The sequence below is a fragment of the Pantherophis guttatus genome, chromosome 18, assembly GCF_059756535.1.
Source record: "Pantherophis guttatus breed Tessera chromosome 18, ASM5975653v1, whole genome shotgun sequence".
NCBI lineage: Eukaryota > Metazoa > Chordata > Lepidosauria > Squamata > Colubridae > Pantherophis > Pantherophis guttatus.
In genome coordinates this window covers 3,087,501-3,109,543 of record NC_142080.1, presented here as the reverse complement: position 1 = coordinate 3,109,543, position 22,043 = coordinate 3,087,501, and the positions used below count along the sequence as shown (strand labels likewise).

The 22,043-nt window shown below is 49.3% G+C and overlaps 2 protein-coding genes across 15 annotated transcripts in view; both read right to left on the bottom strand.

Moving 5' to 3' along the window:
• ADAM15 (ADAM metallopeptidase domain 15) overlaps nucleotides 1-12,936 on the bottom strand; it is a 32,524-nt gene extending 19,588 nt beyond the window's left edge. For 7 of the 13 annotated variants that reach the window (XM_087881321.1, XM_087881323.1, XM_087881324.1 and 4 more), the window contains exons 1-9: nucleotides 10,294-11,314; nucleotides 9,645-9,727; nucleotides 8,703-8,781; nucleotides 8,155-8,231; nucleotides 6,417-6,573; nucleotides 4,610-4,675; nucleotides 4,203-4,271; nucleotides 1,374-1,543; nucleotides 404-485 (exon numbers count right to left, since the gene is read on the bottom strand). In XM_087881321.1, the coding sequence (XP_087737447.1) occupies nucleotides 404-485; nucleotides 1,374-1,543; nucleotides 4,203-4,271; nucleotides 4,610-4,675; nucleotides 6,417-6,573; nucleotides 8,155-8,231; nucleotides 8,703-8,781; nucleotides 9,645-9,727; nucleotides 10,294-10,506 (996 nt within the window). In that variant the 5' untranslated portion in view covers nucleotides 10,507-11,314. Of the gene's footprint in view, nucleotides 1-403; nucleotides 486-1,373; nucleotides 1,544-4,202; nucleotides 4,272-4,609; nucleotides 4,676-6,416; nucleotides 6,574-8,154; nucleotides 8,232-8,702; nucleotides 8,782-9,644; nucleotides 9,728-10,293; nucleotides 11,315-12,366 lie in introns of those variants that run through there. The other 6 variants (XM_060685110.2, XM_087881326.1, XM_060685114.2 and 3 more) reach the window with 1 other exon arrangement.
• A 1,441-nt stretch (nucleotides 12,937-14,377) lies between these two features.
• DCST1 (DC-STAMP domain containing 1) overlaps nucleotides 14,378-22,043 on the bottom strand; it is a 20,381-nt gene continuing 12,715 nt past the window's right edge. Inside the window, exons 12-16 of one of the 2 annotated variants that reach the window (XM_087881331.1) lie at nucleotides 21,552-21,678; nucleotides 20,051-20,167; nucleotides 18,274-18,416; nucleotides 16,139-16,252; nucleotides 14,378-14,637 (exon numbers count right to left, since the gene is read on the bottom strand). In XM_087881331.1, the coding sequence (XP_087737457.1) occupies nucleotides 14,392-14,637; nucleotides 16,139-16,252; nucleotides 18,274-18,416; nucleotides 20,051-20,167; nucleotides 21,552-21,678 (747 nt within the window). In that variant the 3' untranslated portion in view covers nucleotides 14,378-14,391. The remainder of the gene's footprint in view (nucleotides 14,638-16,138; nucleotides 16,253-18,273; nucleotides 18,417-20,050; nucleotides 20,168-21,551; nucleotides 21,679-22,043) is intronic. The other variant, XM_087881332.1, reaches the window with a different exon arrangement.

Sequence of the window (22,043 nt, the reverse complement as noted above, 5' to 3'; positions counted from 1 at the left end):
AAGTACATTTAAATGCCAGTGATGATCACGCCAATCTTGGGATGCTCTAACTGTCATCGATTCGTGCCAGTCGCCAAGTTTCTAAAATTGTAATCACCTCAAAAATACACTTTTCCCAAAAGGTTTCCACAATGTTGGCCACTATTGTTAAATTGAGAATTATCTGTATTCTGAAAGATAAGATTCTCGGAGTTTTCTTTAACCAGATTTATTGAACGGGAAAGAAGCAGTAAGTTAGAGCACCTAATTTATCTTCGGGAATCTTTGATCTTCTTGCTCAGCAGCCGCGGTGACTCCGGGGTAAGCGGCCGAAGGGAGTATTAAAAAAAAAATCGGCCCCTTGCGATGTTTTTGCAAGCCCCTGTCCCTTTTTCCCGGGCTCCGAGAAGCCCCTTCAACTCACCATGCTGATCCCACCGGAAGCTTTTGAGCAGATGGATCCTTGGGTCGACGCGCCAATCACGCCGGCGGGAAACGGAGGACCACTGTGGCCGAAAAGGAACCCGGGAGAATTTGCACGAATAAATGCAAACAAACAAACAAATAAATAAATAAATAAATGAAAGAAAGAAAGAGAAAGAAAGAAAGAAAGAAAGAGAAAGTAAATCAAGAGTTGTTTGGTTTTGCAGGAATTCTGCTAAAATGATTTTAAGCGGGTTGGAGATTTGAAGGACCCCGTAATAGTAACTCTTTCTCTCTTTCTCTCTCCCTCTTTCTCTTTTTCCCTCTCTCTCTTTCTCTTTGTCTCTCTCTCTCTCTCGCCCTCTCTCTGTGTCTTTCTCTTTCTATCTTTCTCTCTCTTTTTCTTTGTCTCTTCCTGTCTTTTTCTCTCTCTCCTCTCTCTCTCTTTCTCTTTCTCTCTCTTTCTTTCTCTTTCTGTCTCTTTCTCTTTCTCTCTCTCTCTCTCTCGCCCTCTGTGTGTCTTTCTCTTTCTATCTTTCTCTCTCTCTTTTTCTTTGTCTCTTTGTCTCTTTTTCTCTTCCTGTCTCTCGTTTTCTCGCTCTCCTTTCTCTTTCTCTCTTTCTCTCTCTCTCCTCTTTCTCTCTCTCTCTTTCTCTCTTGCCCTCTCTGTCTGTCTTTCTCTTTCTTTCTCTCTTTTTTCTTTGTCTCTTTCTCTCTCTTTTTCTCTTCCTGTCTCTCTTTTTCTCTCTCTCCTCTCTGTCTTTCTCTTTCTCTCTTTCTCTTTCTCTTTCTGTCTCTCTCTCACTCTTTCTCTCTCTGCCTTTCTCTTTCTGTCTCTCCCTTTCTTTCTCTCTGTCCCTTCTCTCTTTCTCTTTTTGCACTTAGCTTATTAAAAATATATATATTTAAAAAAAACCCAAGTTGCTAGTCCTCTTGCTGACCCAAGAACCTGCATGCACCTGACGTCTTACACAATGAGCTGAACGTTGTCGTGGGGAACCTGGGGCAGCAAATCCTTCTCTCTCCACGCCAGGAACCGCCGGAGAATTTCTTTTGCGCTTCCGTTCGTCGACACCTGGTTGCCGTTATTCCAGACTTCGGCACCGACCAGAGCCACCCGCAGACCCAGCAGCCTGTAGAACTGGAAGGGGGAAAAGAATAAGAAGGAGAAGGAGAAGGAGAAGAAGGAGGAGGAGGAGGAGGAGAAGAAGAAAAAGAAGAAGAAGAAGAAGAAGAAGAAGAAGAAGAAGAAGAAGAAGAAGAAGAAGAAGAAGAAGAAGAAGAAGAAGAAGAAGAAGAGGAGGAGGAGGAGGAGGAGGAGGAGGAGGAGGAGGAGGAGGAGGAGGAGGAGGAGGAGGAGGAGGAGGAGGAGGAGAAGAAGAAGAAGAAGAAGAGGAGGAGGAGGAGGAGGAGGAGGAGGAGGAGGAGGAGGAGGAGGAGGAGGAGGAGAAGAAGAAGAAGAAGAAGAAGAGGAGGAGGAGGAGGAGGAGGAGGAGGAGAAGAAGGAGAAGAAGAAGAGGAGGAGGAGGAGAAGGAGGAGAAGAAGAAGAAGGAGGAGGAGAAGAAGAGGAGGAGGAGGAGGAGGAGGAGAAGAAGAAGGAGAAGAAGAGGAGGAGGAGGAGGAGGAGAAGGAGAAGAAGAAGAGGAGGAGGAGGAGGAGAAGAAGGAGAAGAAGAAGAGGAGGAGGAGGAGGAGAAGGAGAAGAAGAAGAGGAGGAGGAGAAGAAGAAGGAGAAGAAGAAGAGGAGGAGGAGGAGGAGAAGAAGGAGAAGAAGAAGAGGAGGAGGAGGAGAAGGAGGAGGAGAAGAAGAAGAAGGAGGAGAAGAAGAGGAGGAGGAGGAGGAGGAGAAGAAGAAGGAGAAGAAGAAGAGGAGGAGGAGGAGGAGAAGGAGAAGAAGAAGAGGAGGAGGAGGAGGAGGAGGAGGAGGAGAAGAAGAAGGAGAAGAAGAAGAGGAGGAGGAGGAGGAGGAGGAGGAGGAGAAGGAGAAGAAGAAGAAGAAGAAGAAGAAGAAGAAGAAGAAGAGGAGGAGGAGGAGGAGGAGGAGGAGAAGAAGGAGAAGAAGAAGAGGAGGAGGAGGAGAAGGAGGAGAAGAAGAAGGAGGAGGAGAAGAAGAAGAGGAGGAGGAGGAGGAGAAGAAGAAGGAGAAGAAGAAGAGGAGGAGGAGGAGGAGGAGAAGAAGGAGAAGAAGAGGAGGAGGAGGAGGAGGAGGAGAAGGAGAAGAAGAAGAGGAGGAGGAGGAGGAGGAGGAGAAGAAGAAGAAGAAGAAGAAGAGGAGGAGGAGAAGGAGGAGGAGGAGGAGAAGAAGAAGAAGGAGAAGGAGAAGGAGAAGGAGAAGGAGAGGAATAGGAAGAAGAGGAGGAGGAGGAAGAAGAAGAAGAAAATGATGATTTTGCACAGAGTAGCAACCGTCCAATGATGGACGGTTGAATGTTGAGAACAACCTGTATAATGTAGGCTACTCCAGAGGAAACGATTCTGCTAAATTATTATTTCATTATTTTTTAAAAAAAAAAACCTCTTTAAACTGTTTTTAATCTCCTTTGTGGCATCCAGATTAGTCTCACAGGCCGGCCTTTCCCATTTGGGTGCTAAATCTAGAGGTATGTAAGATGGAATTCAGGGTTTCCTCTTTGCGTAGATAAATAACAGAGTCGGAAGGGACCTTGGAGGTCTTCTAGTCCAACCTCCTGCGAAGGAAGGAAGGAAGGAAGGCAGGCGGGAGGGAATAAGGAGGGAAGGAAGGAAGGAAGGAGAGAAAGGAGGGAGGAGGGAGGGAGGGAGGAAGGAACAAATAGCAGAATAACAGAATTGGAATGGAGGGAGGGACGGAGGGACGGACGGACAGAAGAAAGGAAGGAAGAGAAGGAAGGAAGGAAGGAAGGAAGGCAGGCAGGCGGAAGGGAATAGGGAGGAAAGGAAGGAAGGAAGGAAGAAAGGAAGGAAGGAAAGAAGGAAGGAAGGAAGGCAGGCAGGCAGGCAGGCAGGCGGGAGGGAGGGAATAGGGAGGGAAGGAAGGAAGGAAGGAGAGAAAGGAGGGAGGGAGGGAGGAAGGAAGGAACAAATAGCAGAATAACAGAATTGGAATGGAGGGAGGGAGGGACTGACGGACGGACAGACGGACAGAAGAAAGGAAGGAAGGAAGGCAGGCGGAAGGGAATAGGGAGGGAAGGAAGGAAAGAAGGAAGGAGGGAAGGAAGGCGGGAGTGAATAGGGAAGGAAGGAAGGAAGGAGGGAGGGAGGCAGGAAGGAAGAATAGCAGAATAACAGAATTGGGAGGGAGGGAGGGAATAGGGAGGGAAGGAAGGAAGGAAGGAGAGAAAGAAGGAAGGAAGGAGGGAGGGAGGAAGGAAGGAAGAATAGCAGAATAACAGAATTGGAAGGGACCTTGTAGGTCATCTAGTCCAACCCCCTGCTCAAGCAGGAGACCCTAACCCATTTCTGACAAGTGGCTGTCCAATCCCTTCTTAAAAACCTCCAGGGATGGAGCACCCCCAACTTCTGGTGGCAAGGAGTTCCACGGGTTGATCGTTCTCACTGTCAGGAAATTTCTCCTTGTTCCTAGGTGAAACCTCTCCTTGAATGGAAACTCATCAAGGAAAGAGAAGCAACCTGGAATTAAGGAGAAACTTCCTAAGCAGTGAGAACAATTAACCGGTGGAACTGCTTGCCACCAGAAGTGGTGGGTGCCCCATCCCTGGAAGTTTTAAAGAAGAGACTGGACAGCCCCTTGTCAGAAATGGGATCGGGAGGGTTTCAGGCCAAGAAAAGAAAAAAAAAGGAATGTCGGAATCGCGGCTCACCCCATCCATGTGGCTGGCGATTTCCAAGATCCGGGTTCGAGTCCGGTTGAGGTTCGGATCCAGCTTGAACTGAAAGGCAAAAAGATTGGTGGCAGAAGTGGGATCCGCGTGGGATCCAAAGGGAGTTTTCGGGGGTGGGGGGGCCTAATTAGATCTATGGGATTCTTGAGGCTTTGAGGGAATCAAAACTGCGGTGAGAAAGTGGGGCGAGCAGAGGGGGGGAAACGAAAGGAGGGCTTACTCACTGAGATCTAGCCACATGAGAGTTCAAATGACACTAACTAATCCCTTCCATTCAGGAAATCCTGCAATTTTTTTTTTCCCCCCTTGCAGAAATGTCTTGATCAGCGTGCAAAATATATAATTGGGTCTGGGGGCAAATTGGGAAGGGGGAAGACAGTCCTCACCTCGGCGTGGTCGGCCACTATCACCAGCTCCACATAACCACGCTCGGCCTCTGTTTCTCGCTTCACCTGGGAGGAAAAAGGGAGGAGTCAGGACAGAGGAGGCCGAAGTGCTGGGTTCGAGACCAGATCGGGCAGATTGGATAAAAAAAATCCAACAAATATATATATATAAATATATCAATATATATATATATTGATATATATAAATATATCAGAAAAATGACCCCCTTTTCTTACTTTTAAGGCTAAATGCAAGCAGTCCTCTACTTACGACCGTTTGTTTAGTGATGCCGTTCGAAGTTACGACAGCATTGAAAAAAGGGACTTTTTAACCATTTTCCACACTTACGACCGACCGTTGCAACATCCTGACGATCACATGATTCAAAATTCGGACGCTCGGCAACTGACTCTTATTTATTTATTTATTTATTTATTTATTTATTTATTTATTTATTTATTTATTTATTTATTTATTTATTTATTTTATTTTATTTTATTTTATTTAATTTAATTTCTATACCGCCCTTCTCCAAAAAGGACTCAGGGCGGTGCACAGCCAAAGTAAAAACAGAGCATACAAAATTTAAAAACAGTATTAAAATAATTAAATATTTTGGCCGTAAATTAAAACAACCCAATTTAAAATCAATTTAAAATTAAACTCAAGCCAGCCCAGCATATTTATGACGGTTATGGCGCCCGGGGGGGGGGGGGAAGGATGTCACGTGATCCCTTTTTGCGACCTTCTGATGAGCCAAGACAACGGGGAGGCCAGATTCATTTAACGGCCATGCAGCTCGCTTAACGACTGCAGCGATTCAGTGGCAAGGAAAGTCGTAAAATGGAGCCAAACGCCCCGAATCACCGTCTCACTTAGCCACAGAAATTGGGGGGCTCCATGGAGGGGTCGTAAGTCGAGGATTACTTGTATTGGGGGGGTCACCAAAATGGGAGGGAGAGAATGAAAATCTTTCCGGCTTTTATTTTAACAGCGGCTAGAATTGTATTTGGAAAAAATTGGAAAGGAGAGAAGATATAAATTGGGTGTTTTAATCTGTGTTTTGGCCAAAATATTTAATAATTTTAAGGGATTTTTAATATTTGTGTTATCTGTATTTTATCTTGGCTGTTCACCGCCTTGAGTCCTTTGGGAGTAGGGCGGTATAGAAATTTGATAAATAAAATAAATAAAATAAATAAAATAAATAAAATAAGATAATTCCTGACGAAGAAATTATTAAGAAAATGTTGGACTGTGCTGAAATGAGTAGATTGACATTTGAAATAAGAGAAGAGGAAGATAAAACAATATTATTTTGATACGGGAGCTATTTTATCGATGGATAGATAATAAACGGAGATGAAATATTATATATCAAATGAAATTTGGATAAAATGCGTAAATGCTTGTTTTTTTGTTAGAGGAAAGAACATGTGTCCTTCGTTGAGATTTTGAAAATTTGGAGAGCACGGAATGATTTTTAACCGATCGAAACACTGTCTGGAATTGTTTGGAAGGATGATGTTTTTATGTTGTTTTTGTTTCAAAAAATAAAAAACTTTTTGCAAAAAAAAAAAAAAAGAAAAAAGAAAATCTGTCCGGCTTTTTGGGTGAAATCAGGCAGCATTTAAACCATTTTTTCTGGGGATTTTCCCCCCCAAACGGCTTTAGAAAAAAAATGAGGAGGAAAAAAATTGAGAAAAAAAATGTTTTTCTCCCCCAATTTTTCCGGGTTTTTTATTTTTTTGCAGGCCTTCCCGCCTCTATTTTGGAGTTTACATTTTAAAATTTAATCCACCCTACCCGTTGCAACGGTGCCTGTTTTGACTCCAGATGTGGGTGAAATCGTTGGCTCTGCGTGCAAATCCCGGTTGCCGGCTTCAGTCCGTAGGCCCTCGTCTTCCCGTCTGGGGTAGATTCCAAGCTGTAGCTTTTAAACCGGGAGACGGTAAGGAGACCACTAAGTGATCAAAAAAAAAAAAAAGAGAGAGAGAGAGAGAGAGAGAGAGAGGAAGGTTGGGTTTAAAAGTGCAATATTTTGGATTTCTTTGGCATTCAGGGTGGTGAATTCGCTCCAGTTTTTCAGGAATGGGTCAGAGTGGGCAATTTAGGCATGCTTTTTTCGTCAAATTTGGGGCTCGGGTTAACTGTTTTCCTCTTCTGTCCTTCCCGCGTTTCCTTTCGGGCCTGCCGGAATGGAAAGACGAGAATTGGGAATAATTTTGCTTGGTATGAAGATTATTTTTTTAAAAAGTCTTCTAAATAAATCAATAAACGCTGTCCGATCGCAGCTGGCCGAGCTGAGATGTCTCTGCAAAGCGTTTTATTTTGGACGGCTTAAGGTTAGCGCCGCAGGATACGGCCACTGGTTGGGGATCATGGGATTCGGAGTAGGGTTGTTCTCAGGAGTCCTGGAAGATCAGCAAAAGGTGGGACCACCCACGCCTCAGGAAAGCAAAGGAGAAAGCGAAAGTGAAAGCAACGCGAGGGGGAAGGGAAGGAGAGCATGAAAGCGGAAACGAACGGGGAGAGGAAAGTGAAAGTGAAGGGAGAGGAGGTAAAGGGGTAAAATGAAAGTGAAATTGAACCGCCATGCTTCAGGAAAGCAAAGGAGAAAGCGAAAGTGAAAGCAACGGGAGGGGGAAGGGAAAGGGAAAGTGGACCACCGTGCCTCAGGAAAGCAAAGGAGAAAGCGAAAGTGAAAGCAACGGGAGGGGGAAGGGAAGGATAGGATGAAAGTGGAAACGAACATGGAGGAGAGGAAGGAGAAAGTGAAAGTGAAGGGAGAGGAGGTAAAGGGATGAAATGAAAGTGAAAATGGACCACCATGCCTCAGGAAAGCAAAGGAGAAAGCGAAAGTGAAAGCAACGGGAGGGGGAAGGGAAAGGGAAAGTGGACCACCGTGCTTCAGGAAAGCAAAGGAGAAAGCGAAAGTGAAAGCAACAGGAGGGGGAAGGGAAGGATAGGATGAAAGTGGAAATGAACATGGAGGAGAGGGAGGAGAAAGTGAAAGCAAAAGTGAAGGGAGAGGAAGTAAAGGGAAGGATAAAACGAAAATGAAAATGAACCTGGAGGAGAGGGAGGAGAAAATGAAAGTGGAAGCAAAGAGAGGGCAAGTAAAGGGAACGATAAATGAAACTGAAAACAAACATGGAGGAGGAGAAAGTGAATGTGAAAGTGAAGGGAGGGGAAGTAAAGGGAAGGATAAAATGGAAGTGAAAACGAACATGGAGGAGAGGGAGGAGAAAGTGAAAGTGAAAGTGAAGAGAGGGAAAGTAAAGGGAAGGATAAAATGAAAGTGAAAATGAAGGAGAGAAGGAGAAAGGGAAAGGGAAGGGAGGGGAAGTAAAGGGAAGGATAAAACGAAAGTGAAAATGAACGTGCTGGAGAGGAAAGAGAAAGAGAAAGAGAAAGCGAAAGAGAAGGGAAGGGAAGTAAAGGGAAGGATGAAAGGAAAGTGAAAATGAGCAAGGAGGAAGGAGAGAGTGGAAGTGGAAGGAGAGGTGAGCGCGATGCTGCCCCGATTTTTACCCGTCCTTACCTTAAACCCGAACAAACACAGACACTGGCCCAAGAGTCGGGGTACCCTTGAACGCTCCCCCGATAACAGCAGTTGCCCTAAAAAAAACAAACGAAAAAGAACCAAACAGAACAAAGACCTTAAATCTTAATTCAGCCGAAAGAAAGCATAAAATTCCTCTTTTACAAATTAGAACATCAAAACAAGCCACAGTTTAATTGATGGAATCCAGAGGCTTGCTCAGGGCAGGATGAGAGGATAAGCCAAGGTTTAATTCCCAGGTCTGCTGGATGCTACCCCTCCCGTCAGAATAAGGAGCTTCGGGGGGGGGTTCAACTGTGACCCCCCCCGCACATCTTCAAAGGGATACCCAATTTTTGAGGCATCTCAATGGGGCATTTTATGTTAAGACATCCGCTGTAAATGAATTCAACAAACACTCCATATTTTGGCTATTAAGACAACTCCGTGGAGCCTCCAGCTCCAGGAGCAGTCTACCTCTGGACTGCATTCCACTGAATGCTGGCGTCTAGCGTAGAAAACCGAGAAAATTAAACGTGGAGTCTTACCTCCGGACTGGCTGGATGCACCGTTCTTGTCCCGTTTGGGAGGTAGTACGTTAACCCTGAGCTGCCCATCATCAGTTCCCTGCAGAGGAAAAACAAGCCAACATCGACCGGAAATGACCGTTAACGGCAAGCCTTGCTATGTCGGGTCTTAGCTCAGCTGGGCCCCCCTAGATCTGTTCCTATTTCCGTGGCGTGGCGGCTAAGAGGCTGAGCTTGTCGATCAGAAAGGTTGGCAAGTTCGGCGGTTCAAATCCCTAGTGAGCAGGGGGGGTTAGACTAAATGACCTCCAAGGTCCCTTCCAGCTCTGCTACTGCTACCTCGCGGCAGAGAAAGGTGGTTTTTTTTAAAAAAATAATAAATACCGCTTTGATCTCCTTCAAACTCCTTCTTCCAGGGTGGTTTAAGACAGACTGCTCCTGCCTATGGAAGCTCTATATATTTTAATTTGATTTATATGCCGCCCTTCTCCGGAGACTCAGGGCGGCTTACAAGGCGTTAAGCAATAGCCTTCATCCTTTTGTATATTTTTATACAAAATTCAGCTTATTGCCCCCACAAACCGGGTCCTCATTTTACCCACCTTAGAAAGGATGGAAGGCTGAGTCAACCTTGAGCCTGGCGAGATTTGAACTCGCAGTAATTGCAGACAGCTGGTGTTAATCACAATGCTTTTTGTCTGCTGAGCCACCAGGCCCTATTTGCATACAGAACCCCAGAATCAGAGGGTTCCCTTGAGATCATCCAGCCCAACCCCCTAGCTCAGGGCAGGCCTCCCCATTCAAGGACTTCAAGGAATAATTTCAATTCAGCTTATGATTTGAACCATTTTTTCCTGGTTTCGTTTTAGGCTGGCCTTCTCGATTTTGGGGTGGGGGGCGTCCAACTGGGAGACACCCCCCCCTCAGATTCTAGGACCCCCCCCCCACCTTCCCCCGACTCACCGATTCTGTGCCAAATCCAGAAGCAGACCCTCCCCTTCCACCTCGAAAGCAAGCTGGAGCCGAGCGGGGAAGCTGTGGGGACCCTAAAAAAAAGAAGAGAATGGGAGGGAAAAATAAAAATAAGACCCCAATTTTGGAGCAGGGCGCTTGGGAGTATTTATTATTTATTTATTTATTTGTTTAATTTGTATACTGCCCTTCTCCCAGAGGGGACTCAGGGCGGTGAGCAGCCAAAATTAAAAAAAAAAAAACATACAAATTACAAAAGTTAAGATAATTAAAAAGTCCATGCATGCCCCCTCCCTCTACCCGGCTGGGGGAAGCCGCCCTTCGTCAGTTTGGGGTAGGGTGGGGGTCTCCGCCAGCATCTGCAGAAGGTGTCTGCCGCATTCCTTTCCCTGCCCCACCCAGGGTTTTCCTGCCCTATAGTAATAGACGGAAATGTTCCGGAGACTCCCGACATCCGTGGCACGGGGTGGGGTGAGGGGGGGCACACCGTGGCTGTGGGGAGGGGGGGGTGAGGGGTGTGTGAGAGAGGAGATGAGCTCATCTAACCGGTCAAACCGGCAGTTGTCGAAACAGGCTCGTCATTTACGCCTTGCCTTGTCTGCCAAAGCTCCCAAAAATTGTTTGGGGGAAAGCGCCTTACCAACGATGCTGCCTGCAAGTCAACCGTCCGAGCGGCCTGCACGATTCTCGGGGTGACAGGCCACGAACAAAGGGAGTCGTGATTCCAGGGTTCACGGCTGGAAGCATCTGCAAAGGTGAAAAAAAATGTTGGTTTTAAGGAGTGTGGGTATTTTTGAATTCTTTTAAAGGGTTGGGGGTCTTCTCCTGTGCCCCAGAAGTTGGATTTCCACATGGGTGGGTGGGTGGGGGGTCTCTCAATGTGGGGTGAGATATAAATCTGTGCCCCCCCCAAAAGAAATACATTCTTGCAGATCCCTCCATGCAATAATTTTGATTTTCACGAAATCTAGGGCACATTTTCTCGGGCTTAGCAATTTCAAGAGGGATGGACTTCGACTCCCAGAATTCCCCAGCCGGCTTGGTTTAAGATAGATGGACTGCAACTCCCAGAATTCCTCAACCAACATGATTTGAGATAGATGGACTGCAACTCCCAGAATTCCTCAACCAACATGATTTGAGATAGATGAACTTCAATTCCCAGAATTCCTCAACCAACATGATTTGAGATAGATGAACTTCAACTCCCAGAATTCCTCAACCAACATAATTTAAGATAGATGAACTTCAACTCCCAGAATTCCTCAACCAACATGATTTGAGATACGGACTTCAACTCCCAGAATTCCTCAACCAACATGATTTGAGATAGATGAACTGCAACTCCCAGAATTCCTCAACCAACATGATTTGAGATACGGACTTCAACTCCCAGAATTCCTCAACCAACATGATTTGAGATAGATGAACTGCAACTCCCAGAATTCCTCAACCAACATGATTTGAGATAGATGAACTTCAACTCCCAGAATCCCCCAGCCGGCATGTTTTTCATCAAATACCACTGTTGGAGGTATATTATATTTCATGCATCTCACTTGGGGAGCCAATCTATTTCCAGCACCCATTTATTTGCTCTGGAAGCCACCAAAACTTTGCCCGTAAGGTGCTAGTCCTCATGAAAATCCATTTCCACCCCATATATCAATAGTTTTCACACATCTTAAAGTTGCTAAGATTGAGAAACAGTGATTTAGGTGCTAGGACTCAACTCCTGAGATTTTCACCAAATCTTGAGGACTAGAAACCCAAGAAGGCCCTTTAGCCCAGAGCAGGTTCTTTTAAATCAGCAAAGGAGCCCTTTCTTTTGACGATGGGAGTTGTAGTCCGACACGGATGGATGATACCGGAGTTTGGGTTTGAATATTTCTATTATCTACCCCAATTTTTCCCCAGCTTCACACCTCCCTTTGGTCCCAGCCTGCACAACTGGTGAGGCTGATGGGAGATGTAGTCCACGTTGAAGAAAGGCCCCTAAACTACTCTCGTTTCTGACAGGGATGGGAGTAGCTCCACTACTCCGTGGAGATGCCGAGCACTCTCTGCACATGCTCAGAGGCATGGGAACATCACCTACCTGCTAGCTAAACCCGGAGAGAAAACAGTACCGGAGCCTCTGGAGCTTCAGACTTGGGGGGGAAGGCACTGCCCACGACCCAGATGCCCCCAGACCCAATTCCATGCCTCCGAGCGAGCTGTCACGGGGGAAGGAGACTCTGCCCATGACCCCGAAGCCCCCAGACCCTATTCCATGCCTCTAAGTGAACTGTCACAGTGGGAAGGCTCTGCCCACGACCCAGATGCCCCCAGACCCAATTCCGTGCCTCCGAGCGAGCTGTCACGGGGGAAGGAGACTCTGCCCACGACCCCGAAGCCCCCAGACCCTCTTCCGTGCCTCTAAGTGAACCCTCACGGTGGAAAGGCTCTGCTCACGACCCTGACGCCCCCCCACCCCGACCCAATTCTATGACTCCGAGCGAGCTGCACGGGGGAGGGAGGCTTTGCCAACGACCCCCGACCCAATTCCGTGCCTCCGAGCGCGCCTTCGCCCCTTCCAGCACTCTACCCGGCCAGGCTGTTGCGCAGGCTGCTCCTTTCCTCTCTTGCCCCCCCCCACCTCCCCAATCTGCAGTAGGGTGCCCCCCCTATCTCCCCCTCGGGGGTCTCTCCCTCCCCTCGCCCGGCGTCTCACCTGCCGGGCATCCCCAGGACGCCCAGAGTACCAGCAGCACCAGCAGCTCCATGCTCGGACAGCGCCTTGGGGACCCCGGAGAAGAGCCCCGGGGGTCTTTCTCTCGGTCTGAACCGGGAAAGTGGCGCTCCGTATCGGGCTGCGGCTCAGTCGGTATCCGGAGCCGCAGCAGAAGCAGCAGCGGCAACGAGCGCAGGAGGCGGCTCTTGAGCTTTTGCAACCCGCCGCCTCTTCCTCCTCTTCCTCCTCCTCCTGCCGCCGCCTCCGCCTCGCATTGCAACGGCGCTGCAGCTGCAGGGCCCGCCCGAAAACGGGAACTTCCTGCCGGCCGCCCTTCCCCGGTCTCCGCCCGGCTCTGGCTCGAGTCGGCTCCCCGAGCCGCCCCTTCCCCTCCGCCCGGCAAAGAGCCAGCAGCTGCCTCGGCACGCGCGCTTGCAGCAGCTGGAAGCTCTGTGTGTGTGTGTGTGTGTGTGTGAGGGGTGGGAGGGGAAGGGGTTTCCCCTTGCCCTCCCCCCCCCCAACCGCAGGGGTCGACCAGGGAGGGGAGGGGGTCCTGGACCAGAAGAGAGAGGAAGGTTCTGCGCTGATCCTGGGTTGCGCCCTTGGCGTGGGAAGGCTGGATTTTTTTGGGGGTGGGGGAGGGAATTGGGGAGGGGGGAGATTGGGGAGGGGAGGGGGATCCTGGCAAAAGTGGGAGGGATGGTCAAGGGGGGCGCGTGGATCTTGGAAAAGGCAGAGCCTGCCTTCCTCTTTTTTCTTTCTTTCTTTCTTTATTCTTCCCTCTTCTCTATTCCTTCCTTCTTTCCTTCCCTTTCTCCCTTCCATTCTTCCATGTCTTTTGTCTTCCTTCCTCCTTTCCTTGCTTCCGTTCTTCCTTGCTTCCCACTCTCCCTCCCTATTCCTTCCTTCTTTCCTTCCCTCCCTCCATCTCTTTTCTTTCTTTCCTTCCTTTTTCTTTCTTTCTCTCCCTTCTCTACTCCTTCCCTCTCGCCCTTCTCTATTCTTCCCTCTTTTCTATTCCTTTCTTCTTTCCTTCCTTCCCTTTCTCCTCTCTCCCTTCCATTCTTCCATGTCTTTTGTCTTCCTTCCTCCTTTCCTTGCTTCCCTTCTTCCTTCCTCCCCACTCTCCCTCCCTATTCCTTCCTTCTTTCCTTCCCTTTCTCCCTTCCATTCTTCCATGTCTTTTGTCTTCCTTCCTCCTTTCCTTGCTTCCGTTCTTCCTTGCTTCCCACTCTCCCTCCCTATTCCTTCTTTCCTTCCCTCCATCTCTTTTCCTTCCTTCCTTCCTTTTTCTTTCTTTCTGTCCCTTCTCTATTCTTCCCTCTTTTCTATTCCTTTCTTTTTTCCTTCCTTCCCTTTCTCCTCTCTCCCTTCCATTCTTCCATGTCTTTTGTCTTCCTTCCTCCTTTCCTTGCTTCCCTTCTCCCTTCCTTCCTCCCCACTCTCCCTCCCTATTCCTTCCTTCTTTCCTTCCCTCCCTCCATCTCTTTTCCTTCCTTCCTTCCTCTTTCTTTCCCTCCCTTCTCTACTCCTTCCCTCTCGCCCTTCTCTATTCTTGATAGTACAGTGGTCTAAGCACCCTGTTATTAACACAGCTACCTGAGTCCTTTGGGAGTAGGGGGGTATACAAATCGAATAAATAATAATAATAATAATAATAATAATAATAATAATAATAATAATAATAATAATAATAATAATAATAATAATGAAAGCAGTCGCTCAATTTATATAAGACCCTAAACAGGGACCTACCTATTTAAGAGTATCAGAGTTGGACGGGACCTTGGAGGTCATCCAGTCCAACCCCCTGCTCTCCCAGGAGACCTATACTAGCGGCTCCCTAGGTGGCTCGGGGACTAAGACGCTGAGCTTGTCGATCAGAAAGGTCGGCGGTTCGAATCCCTGTAGATCTCCTGTGTGAGTAGGGGGGGGTGGACTAGATGACCTCCAAGGTCTCTTACTGTTACTTCGACCCTCCATTTAATACCCCAAAGGCGGAAAACAAAAATTTTAAACCACAATTTAATCGGCGTAGCCCGTTTCTCCGTCGCTGCTCTCGTCGTCCGAAACCAGATTATCCGGATTGCAGGCAAAACAAGTTTCGCCGAGATCTTTCCAGCAAATCCGGCAGTAAACGGTCTCGCAGTCGGGATTCGAACACATCAACGAATGGCGGGATTCGGGCCGGTTGCAAAGGATGCATCGCCGGATCAGGAACCGTTTCAAGAAGGGGCACCAGCGTCCGATCTGGTTCAACAGCGGCTTTCTCTTTAAAAAAAAAAAAAAAAAAAAAAGGAGACCGATGGGGGGGGGGGAGGTTGGGTTTTTTTTTTGGTTGAAATCCCCCATAATTTTTCCACCAAAAATAAAAAAAATTAAATATTTGATATCATTGGAAGCCAATTCTTCTTTGCAAGAAAAAAAATAAAATAGCGGCGATTTTGCTGAAAGCCGTCAAAAATAACATTTCCGGATTTCCGTTTTGTAAAAAAAAAAAAAAAAAAAAAAAAAAAAACGGGGCGGGGGGGAAATTGCTCGTTTTATGACCGCAATGGAGCCCTGTTGCTAAGCGAGACAGGTCTCAAGGGAGTTTGCCCCCCGTTTTACCGCAGTCGTCAAAGTGAATCGCGATTGTTAAGTTAGTCGCTTGGTTGTTAAGTGAATCAAAAGGGGATCAATAGACACACACACACCGGGGACACTGCCACCGTCGTAAGTATGAGTCATTTGCCTGGAAAGTGACCCAAGAGCTAAACTGGCCCGGAAAAGAAAATTGGGCAGGAAAATCGGCAACGGGTGTCAAATCAACCAGATTTGGGCATCGATGCCAAAATGTTTGGGCGGGCCACGAAAACCGACCCTGCGGGGACCGAAGGACGGAGACACCCATCCGTCCTGGGGCTGGGGCTGCCCTGAGGGTGGAGTACCCCGAAGGAGAAAGGAAGGGGGGAAAAAATACCCCCCCCGCCTGCCAGCGAATAGGGCGGGGTTGGGAGTTCGAATGCCGCTCCGTTGCTGGAAGCCGAGCTCCACGTGCCAAAAATATTTGCAGAAGCAGAAATTCATCCGGAAATAACTCGGCGGAAGGTCAACAGGTCTGGCTTGGCGTCAATCCGGGGCTGTTTGACAGAGGGCAGGAAGTCCTCGGCTTACGGCCATAAGGGAGCCCCACGTTTCCGTGGCTTAGGGAGATGCTTGGTCAGGTTTTTGTTCCGTTTTGACGACCGTTCTCGTCCCCCCCGTCGTTAAAGTGAATCACAGCACTTGTTAAAAGTTAGTCCGACGGTTGTTAAGTCAATACAGCGTGTGTCCCCCCTCTCTCTCCCCCGCCCCCCCCGTGGTGACTTTGCTCGTCGCCAAAAGGGGATCACGGGGGGACTCCTGCGACCGTCATAAATACGAGTCAGCGGCAGAGCGTCTGAATTTGGACTCTGTGACCGCGGAAACAACTACAACGGTCGTTAAGTGTGAAAAACGGCTCTAGCTCGCTTTTTTCCAGAGCCGTTGTAACTTCAAACGGTCGCTAAATGAATCGTCGTAAATCGAGGACTACCTGATAGGTGGTCCTCGACCTACGACCGCAGTTGAGTCCCAAAATTTCTGTGACTACGGGAGAGAATTAAGTGAATTCTGCCCCGTTTTACGACCTTCCTTGCCAGAATTGTTGAGTGAATCACTTTTTTTTTTTAACAAAAAAAGGATATTTCTTCTCGGGACGATTTCTTTATCTGGCCTACCTCGCAGGGCTGGCACGCTCGGGTTTACTCACCACTCTCTTGCGCCTCCGAGCTCGCAAAATGATGCGTTTGCGTTGCACAATCACGAAAGCCATGCGCTGACGCAACATCTCGTTGTAGAGGTAGATAATTCGCTTCTTCTCGCGCTGTCAGGACGGGAGAAAAACACGGATCAAATCTAGGATAGGGGATCCTGGGAGTTCTAGTTCACCTGTTCAGACTGGGGGATTTGGGGAATTGTAGTCCACCCGGGCTGGCTGGGGGATTCTGGGAGTTGAAATCTACAGTACCAATGTTAGTGGGGAGACTCTGGGAGTTCTAGTTCACCCATGCTGGCTGGGGGATTCTGGGAGTTCTAGTTCACCTGTTCAGACTGGGGGATTTGGGGAATTATAGTCCACCCAGGCTGGCTGGGGGATTCTGGGAGTTCTAGTCCACCATTGCTGACTGGGGGATTCTGGGAGTTCTAGTCCACCATTGCTGACTGGGGGATTCTGGGAGTTCTAGTCCACCCGGGCTGGCTGGGGGATTCGGGGAGTTCTAGTCCACCATTGCTGACTGGGGGATTCTGGGAGTTCTAGTTCACCTGTTCAGACTGGGAGATTTGGGGAATCGTAGTCCACCCGTGCTGACTAAGGGATTCTGGGAGTTGAAATCTACAGTACCAATGTTAGCTGGGAGACTCTGGGAGTTCTAGTTCACCCATGCTGGCTGGGGGATTCTGGGAGTTCTAGTTCACCTGTTCAGACTGGGGGATTTGGGGAATTATAGTCCACCCAGGCTGGCTGGGGGATTCTGGGAGTTCTAGTCCACCATTGCTGACTGGGGGATTCTGGGAGTTCTAGTCCATCATTGCTGACTGGGGGATTCTGGGAGTTCTAGTCCACCAGGCTGGCTGGGAGATTCTGGGAGTTCTAGTCCACCATTGCTGACTGGGGGATTCTGGGAGTTCTAGTTCACCTGTTCAGACTGGGGGATTTGGGGAATTATAGTCCACCCATGCTGACTAGGGGATTCTGGGAGTTGAAATCTACAGTACCAATGTTAGCTGGGAGACTCTGGGAGTTCTAGTTCACCCATGCTGGCTGGGGGATTCTGGGAGTTCTAGTCCACCATTGCTGACTGGGGGATTCTGGAAGTTCTAGTCCACCCAGGCTGGCTGGGGGATTCTGGGAGTTCTAGTCCACCATTGCTGACTGGGGGATTCTGGGAGTTCTAGTCCACCAGGCTGGCTGGGAGATTCTGGGAGTTCTAGTCCACCATTGCTGACTGGGGGATTCTGGAAGTTCTAGTCCACCCAGGCTGACTGGGAGATTCTGGGAGTTCTAGTACACCATTGACTGGGGCATTCTGGGAGTTCTAGTCTATCCATGCTGACTAGGAGATTTGGGGAATTATAGTCCACCCATGCTGACTGGGGGATTCTGGGAGTTGAAATCTACAGTACCAATGTTAGCGGGGAGATTCTGGGAGTTCTAGTTCACCCATGCTGGTTGGGGGATTCTGGGAGTTGTAGTCCACCTGTGCTGGTTGCAGGGTTCTGGGAATTGTAGTCCACCCATACTGGCTGGGGAATTTTGGAGTTGTAGTCCACCCATACTAGCCAGGGGATTTTGGGACTTGTAGTCCATTCAGGCTGACTGGGTGTTTTGGGAGCTGTAGTTCCACCATGCTAGCTGGGGGATTCTGGAGTTGTAGTCCACCCATACTAGCTAGGGGATTCTGGGAGTTGTAGTCCACTCACACTGGTGGGGGATTCTGGGAGTTGTAGTCCACCCATACTAGCTAGGGGATTCTGGGAGTTGTAGTCCATTCACACTGAGTGGGGGATTCTGAGAGTTGTAGTCCACTCACACTGGTGGGGGATTCTGGGAGTTGTAGTCCATTCACACTGGGTGGGAGATTCTGGGAGTTGTAGTCCACCCGTACTGGTGAAACGGGGGCTTATGGGAGTTGAACTCTGCCCCCTCTTATAGCTCAACGACATACAGACGCCAATGGATGTAAATTTTGCAACCCTCAATTCTCACCCCCAATTTTGCACCCAGCACCCCGTCATTTCGGCCTGTCTGCTCCAGTCGTGCCCTTCCCCCCCTTTATTTGGGGGGGAGGGGGCTTTGAGGGGCAAACCTGGGCGGGCGACCCCGATCTATTCGCCACCTCCCACCTTGGGGAAATAGAAGGCGGCGATGACCCTCCGGAGACGGAAGACGTAGACTTGCAGGAAACATAGCATCACCAGGGCGCCTAGCGGGATGGCGGTCTTGGCGTACTCATCCTGGCTCATCCCACGCGGTTCTGGCAGACACTCTGGGGAGGGTAGAAGCACAAAGGGGGGGGGGGGGTCTGGGGTCCCGGCCGGGCTGCAGATCCTTCAGCCGAGGAATTCAAACTAGAACCTGCCAATCATAGTCAGCCAAACATGGTTTGTTTCTCAATCTTGGCTGTTTTAAGAAGGGTGGACTTCAACTCCCAGAATTCTTCCAGCTAGCGTAGGAGTTGGAATCCTCCCGTGCTGGGCTGAGGGATTCTGGGTGTTGGAGTCCTCATATTCTGGCTGAGGGATTCTGGGAGTTGGAGTCCTAATATGCTGGCTGGGGGATTCTGGGTGTTGGAGTCCTAATATGCTGGCTGGGGGATTCTGGGAGTTGGAGTCCACCCGTGCTGGCTGGGGGATTCTGGGATTTGGAGTTCTCATATGCTGGCTGAGGGATTCTGGGAGTTGGAGTTCTCATATGCTGGCTGAGGGATTCTGGGAGTTGGAGTCCTACCATGCTGGCTGGGGGATTCTGGGAGTTGGAGTTCTCATATGCTGGCTGAAGGATTCTGGGAGTTGGAGTTCTCATATGCTGGCTGAAGGATTCTGGGAGTTGGAGTTCTCATATTCTGGCTGGGGGATTCTGGGAGTTGGAGTCCTCCCATGCTGGCTGAGGGATTCTGGGAGTTGGAGTTCTCATATTCTGGCTGGGGGATTCTGGGTGTTGGAGTCCTAATATGCTGGCTGAGGGATTCTGGGAGTTGGAGTCCTCATATGCTGGCTGAGGGATTCTGGGAGTTGGAGTCCTCATATTCTGGCTGGGGGATTATGGGTGTTGGAGTCCTAATATGCTGGCTGAGGGATTCTGGGAGTTGGAGTCCTCATATTCTGGCTGGGGAATTCTGGGTGTTGGAGTCCTAATATGCTGGCTGGGGGATTCTGGGTGTTGGAGTCCACCCATGCTAGCTGGGGGATTCTGGGAGTTGGAGTTCTCATATTCTGGCTGGGGGATTCTGGGAGTTGGAGTCCTAATATTCTGGCTGGGGGATTCTGGGTGTTGGAGTCCTCATATGCTGGCTGGGGGATTCTGGAAGTTGGAGTTCTCATATTCTGGCTGGGGGATTCTGGGAGTTGGAGTCCTAATATTCTGGCTGGGGGATTCTGGGTGTTGGAGTCCTCATATGCTGGCTGGGGGATTCTGGGAGTTGGAGTTCTCATATTCTGGCTGGGGGATTCTGGGAGTTGGAGTCCTCATATTCTGGCTGGGGAATTCTGGGTGTTGGAGTCCTAATATGCTGGCTGGGGGATTCTGGGTGTTGGAATCCTCCCATGCTGGCTGGGGGATTCTGGGAGTTGGAGTCCACCCGTGCTGGCTGGGGGATTCTGGGAGTTGGAGTCCTCTCATTCTGGCCTGGGAATTTGGGGAACCGAAACTGCCCATGTTGGTGGGGGATTCTGGGTGTTGGAGTCCTCCCAAGCTGACTGGGGAGTTCTGGCAACTGAAGCCCATCCATCTCAAAAATGCCACCTTTGTTGTAGAGCCTCCAGCAGCAGAGGAAGTCTAGCAGCAAAATGCAGGGATAAAAACAGCGGTCTATAAACCCACCCTCGAAAACACCTGATTGGCTGAACAGAAGCCGTCCCCTTCCCCGCTCTGGGGCCAGGTGACCCCCCCCCCCGCCCTTACGCAGGTTGTTGGTCTCCATCTCCATTTCGGAGGACGTGTTCAGGGCCCCGATGGTGCTCCGGAGTAGACGAGCCATCATGGTTTGTCCGCCAACCTTGACTTCCAAGTGGTGGCTGCCTGCGTGGAAGGCAGGGGAAGGTTTGGTTAAGCCAGCTTTGGTTAAACCAGGGTTTCTCCGCCTGGCCTCCAAGTCATCCCTAGGGTTGAGTGGAGGCGGGTGGGATTTGAATTCGGGTCTCCCAGTCTGGCACTTCCCAACACTGGAAGGTTTTCAAGAAGAGACTGAAGGGGGTTGGACTAGAAGACCTCTGATGACCCTCCCAACTCTGTTATTCTGCTTTTCTTTCTTTCTTTCTTTCTTTCTTTCTTTCTTTCTTTCTTTCTTTCTTTCTTTCTTTCTTTTTCCTTCCTTCCCTCCCTCCCTCCCTCCTAGGGGATTGGATTAGAAGGCCTCCAAGGTCCCAATTCTGCTAATCTGCTATTCTTCCTTCTTTTCACCCTCCCTCCTCTGTCTCCTTCCTTCCTTCCTTCCTTCCTGCCTTCCTTCCTTCCTTCCTTCCTTCCTCCCTCTCCTTTTTCCTCCCTCCTTCCTTCCCATTTTTTCTTTCTTTCTTCCTTCCTCCCTCCCATCATTTTTCCTTCCTTCCTTCCTTAGTCCTTTCCTTCCTTCTTTCCTTAGTCCATTCCTTCTTCCTTCCTTCTTTCCTCCCTCCCTCCCATCATTTTTCCTTCCTTCCTTCCTTAGTCCTTTCCTTCCCTCTTTCCTTCCTCCTTCCTTCTTCCTTCCTTCTTCCCTTCCTTCCTTTTCCTCCCTCCCTCCCATTTTTCCTCCCTCCTCCCTTCCCATTCTTTCTTTCTTCCTTCCTCCCTCCCTCCCATCATTTTTCCTTCCTTCCTTCCTTAGTCCTTTCCTTCCTTCTTTCCTTAATCCGTTCCTTCCTTCCTTCCTTCTTTCCTTCCTTCCTTCCTTCCTTCCTTCCTTCTTTCCTTCCTTCCTCCCTCCCTCCCTCCCTCCCTCCCTCCCTCCTTCCTTCCTTCCTTCCTTCCTTCCTTCCTTCCTTCCTTCCTTCCTTCCTTCCTTCCTCCCTCCCTCCCTCCCTCCCTCCCTCCCTCCCTCCCTCCTTCCTTCCTTCCTTCCTTCCTTCCTTCCTTCCTTCCTTCCTTCCTTCCTTCCTTCCTTCCAGGGGCTTTCAACAAGAAACTGGACAATGATTTATCTGAAACGGTCAAAGATTTCCTGCCCGGGCATGTGGCTGGACTAAATGACCTCCGAGGTCCCTCCCGACCGTTCTACCTTCCCCACTGATCTCAATTCATTGCATTAAACGAATCGTCCTTGGGTGTGAATTCGATCTCTCCTCTGCCCAAGGACTGAGGGCTGGGCCATTGGAGTGGGGCGGAGGGTGGGGGGGGGTGAGAAGAGGGGAACCGGCTGCCCTTCCGGACCAGGGTGCGGATTCATCCAAGGAGGGTGGGGCAGGGGTCAGAGGTCGGCACTCACTGCGGAAGGAATACTGAATGAAGGAATGATTTCGGATGGTGCTGAAGATGGTGAAGAGCAGGGAGTCCAGGGCACACGCCATCAGCAGGAAGACCAGGGGGGGCAAGCAGCCCAGCAGCTCCAGGAACTGGGGAGGGGGTGAGTGGGTTGGAAAGAGCAGAGAAGAAAGGGAAGAGAGAGAGAAAGAGGGAGGAATGGAAGGACAGGGAAGGAGGCAAGGAAGGAAGGAAGGAGGAAAAAATAGGGAGGAACAAGTGAAAAGGAGGAAGAAAGAAAGGAAAAAGTAAAGGGAGGGAGGGAGGGAGGGAAAGACAAAGAGAAAAGGAGGGAAAGGAGGGAGGAAAGGAAGGGAGGAAAGGATAGGAGGAAAAATAAAAGAGGAAAGAAGGGAAAAATAAAGTGAGTGAGTGAGTAAGGAAGGAATGAGAGGGAAGAAGGAAAAGAGAAAAGAGGATGGCAAGAAAAAGGAAAGGGAAGGGAGGGAGGAAGGAA